Here is a 3,617-nt window from a genome sequence, read left to right on the forward strand (position 1 = left end):
TGTAAGATAGAAGGGCTTGTAATACCGAATCTTAATCATCAAGCTGACAGAGCAGGGCTACTCCACGTTTGACCCAGTGTTGAGGCCTCCTGCTTGCTGGTAACATCATAGTAATGACAAAGTTAGTGGAGTGGCCTGTGGTCGATGGAGTGCCTTTCCTCTCACTGGTTTTATACAGTGGACAAATTGTACAGCTTTTGAGACTGAAGGATGTCCTTCTTCTGAGCTACGATGGTAAAAAAAAATAAAAAAAAATTTAAGCATAGAGATGCATAACATATTTTCAGTTTAATACAATTCAGCACACACATTTTTTATTTTTTACTTTTTACTGACTGTGGGCTGAAATGATTTAAAATTGTCTTATTTGGTTTGATCCAGATAATTGGCATCAAATCAAAAAGGACTTTGGGGTATTGTTCAGCCAGAACATTACTGTTACAAACAACAACAATCAGATTTTAGCGGGAACAGTTTATAAGAATGAGAATGTTCCACTGTCTAGTTGTCTTACCTATCTTTGTCCCATCGAGCTCCATCCAAAAACAGTCCATGAATGTAGACACCATCTTCAGGTGATGTTTCTGATGCATCAATGGGAAGAACCTTTAGCCAAAATGTGAAAGAAAAAAAAAAAAACATTAATACATATTTTTAAAGCCTGAATAATACAATAAAGGCATAATAACAAAAAATAATCACCTCAAAATCAAACCCTAGTAAGTCAATAGGAATGTGATACTTTCTTGCATAGTTCTGCATTGCACCAGTGAGAAAAGCTTGAGTAAAGAAGAATCCAGACAGCCAAAATACATTAGGCTTATTTGTGTCATGCCACTTCTGTAACAAAAGATTCAATGTTTTTAATTAACTTCCAATAAACAGTTAAATTTCTTTGTAACAAAAAAAATTAAAAATCTTACTTGCAAAAAGCCTTGCAAGAAAGTCATTTATGTAGCTGCCCAAGGGTTTGAGACTGGGATAAGAGTGCTTGGCCCACCTTTCTGGCACTTTCCCCACTATTAAACTGCCAGCCACTGCCTCCAGCTCAGCATCCATCACCATTAACCCCTTGATGGCTTTGAGCAGGTTCTGGATGCTAACGAGGATCGTAGTGCACAACCTAACAAAGCAGAACAATGGGTTGAGGTCAAGACTTTTAAAATATGGCTACGTGTTGTAACGCTCCATCTCCTGATCCAACACAGTGTTCATACTCCCAACGCGGAATTCAAAGTTTGTGTAACCAAGGAGAAATGTATTTTTGTTTTATTTTGAATTTCACCAAATCCTTCACTTTAATTAAATTTCCATTGGTATTGTGTGGTTTTAGGCATGGTTTAGCCTCTTTCCCAATGTTATTATTATGTTATTAAGAGTTGCACATTTTGCCTGTACTGTCCCTTTAAGAGCAACGTGGTTTGCGTGCTGCACATGTGCACCTCTCTCAGTCTGTACAATGCTACTGAGGAGGTGAGCACAAGTTTTAAAATATAAAAGTTCATTGTTAATATAATTACTGATAATCTACAAATCCACATGTACAAGTTGGACCATGTAGGAGCGGTCTCATGTCTATTGTTTAAAGTTTACTGTAGTTACATGTAGTTGAGAGCTAGCTTCAGCCTTCTCCATGTGTTTTCTTGCTAACAGGGGACTGATGAGCTGCGTGCATGGAGAAAACATGTGACAGAGATTTGTATTTTTCTTTCATTTGTGCAGGTATGTGCATTGTGTTTAAGATGTCAATAGATTGTTATGGAACATTTAAAAATATTATAATTCATATTTATTTTATGTTAAAAAAAATTGTTAAAATGTTTAGGCACATGTGCACCTCTCTCAGTCTGTACAATGCTACTGAGGAGGGGACTGATGAGCTGCGTGCATGGAGAAAACATGTGACAGAGATTTGTATTTTTCTTTCATTTGTGCAGAACCACCAGTAAACGTGGTATCCAGTATCCATTGGTCACCAGTGTCTCATGGTCCTTCCTTCAACCAGCGCAGTACACAGGGACACAACGCAGATATAATTAAGGGTTAACGGATGTGCACCAAAATATTAGACTGTTAATGACCAGATGCGCACCCGTTACAATGGTGCCGTGACCTTTCAAGGACTGATTCAAGGTTCGACGTCAGCTCGTTCGCCGTGGGAAGCTGCTGCCTCGCCCTTGGCATTTCAGTGTCACTGGATGGTGCCTGGTTTCTTTCTTTGCATAGACTAAGTTGTAGAGGTTTTCAGCACTTTTATCTAATGCTGTATGTTTCTCACAACTCTGTATTTTTTTTCTGTGCATGTGCAACGGTGTGAATCATGGCAGAGGGTAGCACTTACACTGTTGAGCGGGAAGATGATGGTACTGACAGTGTCCCTTTTCAGTTCCAGTTTGGTGTGGGTAGGGGGTTACACAATCGGACCCTTGATGCCAGGTCACCGGGTCATGGTGATACTGTCTTAGATAGTCCACAGTTTTCCTCAACACGTTTTGTGAGACATGATGTGCCTGGTCAAGTTCAGCAGAGTGCTGACTTAAGTGCACTTATTACTCAATTAGCTGATAAGATTGGTGAATCTATCACTGCTAAGTTACAGTCTGACAGAAGCATACAGAATATGACTAGTGACACTAACCTTACTGCTCAATTGCCTGACATGACTCGGTCTAACGTTAGTTTTGTCATGCATTCTGATGTCAAAGAACCCCCCATATTTAGAGGCGATGGTTCGGACAAGTTTTCTGTCCATGAATGGGAAAATCTTGTGGCTCTCTATTTGAAGAAACGCAACGTTCCCCTACATGAACAGTCACAGGAGATTCTGGCTAAACTTATGGGCAGAGCTGGTGATGTTGTCCGTATAAAATTGCGTAATGACAAGTCTATTAACCATGCTGCCAATCCCCAAGTGATTTTCGATATTCTAAAACAACACTTCAGTGAAATGACCTACTCAAACATGCCACTTGCGGACTTTTACAATACCTTACCAGTGCCAGGCGAGGATGCTATGGAATATTGGATAAGACTGAACAAGACGGTGGATGTGGCGCATGAATGTTTGCAGAGACAGGGCCGTAGTATCGATGATCCTTCCCATGAAGTCAGTATGATGTTTGTCAAACACTGCCCTGACCAGTCTCTTTCTAATGTGTTTAAGTTCAAATCGGCAGATAAGTGGACTGCCAGTGAAATCCAAGGGCGGCTCGATGAACATCTTCGGGAGAAGAAGTCCCGTGGTGCCACAATGAGACCGCACAAGCCTGGCTCTGCTGTTTATAGAGCCCAGTCCCAGTGTGTGCCTATGGTCGATGACCTCGGAGCAGGTGATGTTAGGCCATTGATGCAGTCTCCTCCCCCTGCCATTCCACCCAGTGTATTTGGTATTGATGCAGACTGCATGAGGAGTCTGGTGAGTGTGTTAGACAGGTTAATTACACAGCAAACACAAGCCCCAGCCAACTTGAGCACTCACTCTGCCCTGCCCCAACATCCTAAGAGAGCATGTAGAGTATGTGGCACTGCGGAACATTCCACTCTGTCCCACTGTAAAAGAGAGAACAGGTGCCTCAAATGTTTGTCTCCTGGTCATTGGAAAAAGGACTGTTCTGTCC

At 41.4% G+C, this 3,617-nt stretch overlaps 1 protein-coding gene across 1 annotated transcript; it reads right to left on the reverse strand.

Moving 5' to 3' along the window:
- Positions 1-716: 716 nt before the first annotated feature.
- On the reverse strand, positions 717-1,215 carry LOC129410873 (dynein axonemal heavy chain 12-like). Its single transcript, XM_055159840.1, has 3 exons — positions 1,175-1,215; positions 924-1,123; positions 717-840 (listed from the first exon to the last, which is right to left on the reverse strand). Exons 1-3 carry the CDS (start codon positions 1,213-1,215, stop codon positions 830-832), a joined length of 252 nt encoding a protein of 83 aa, XP_055015815.1. The 3' UTR covers positions 717-829.
- Between the last annotated feature and the right edge of the window lie 2,402 nt (positions 1,216-3,617).

This window comes from Boleophthalmus pectinirostris, unplaced genomic scaffold, assembly GCF_026225935.1.
Source record: "Boleophthalmus pectinirostris isolate CB_2022bp ecotype Guang Dong unplaced genomic scaffold, ASM2622593v1 HiC_scaffold_2823, whole genome shotgun sequence".
NCBI classification, from domain to species: Eukaryota; Metazoa; Chordata; class Actinopteri; order Gobiiformes; family Gobiidae; genus Boleophthalmus; species Boleophthalmus pectinirostris.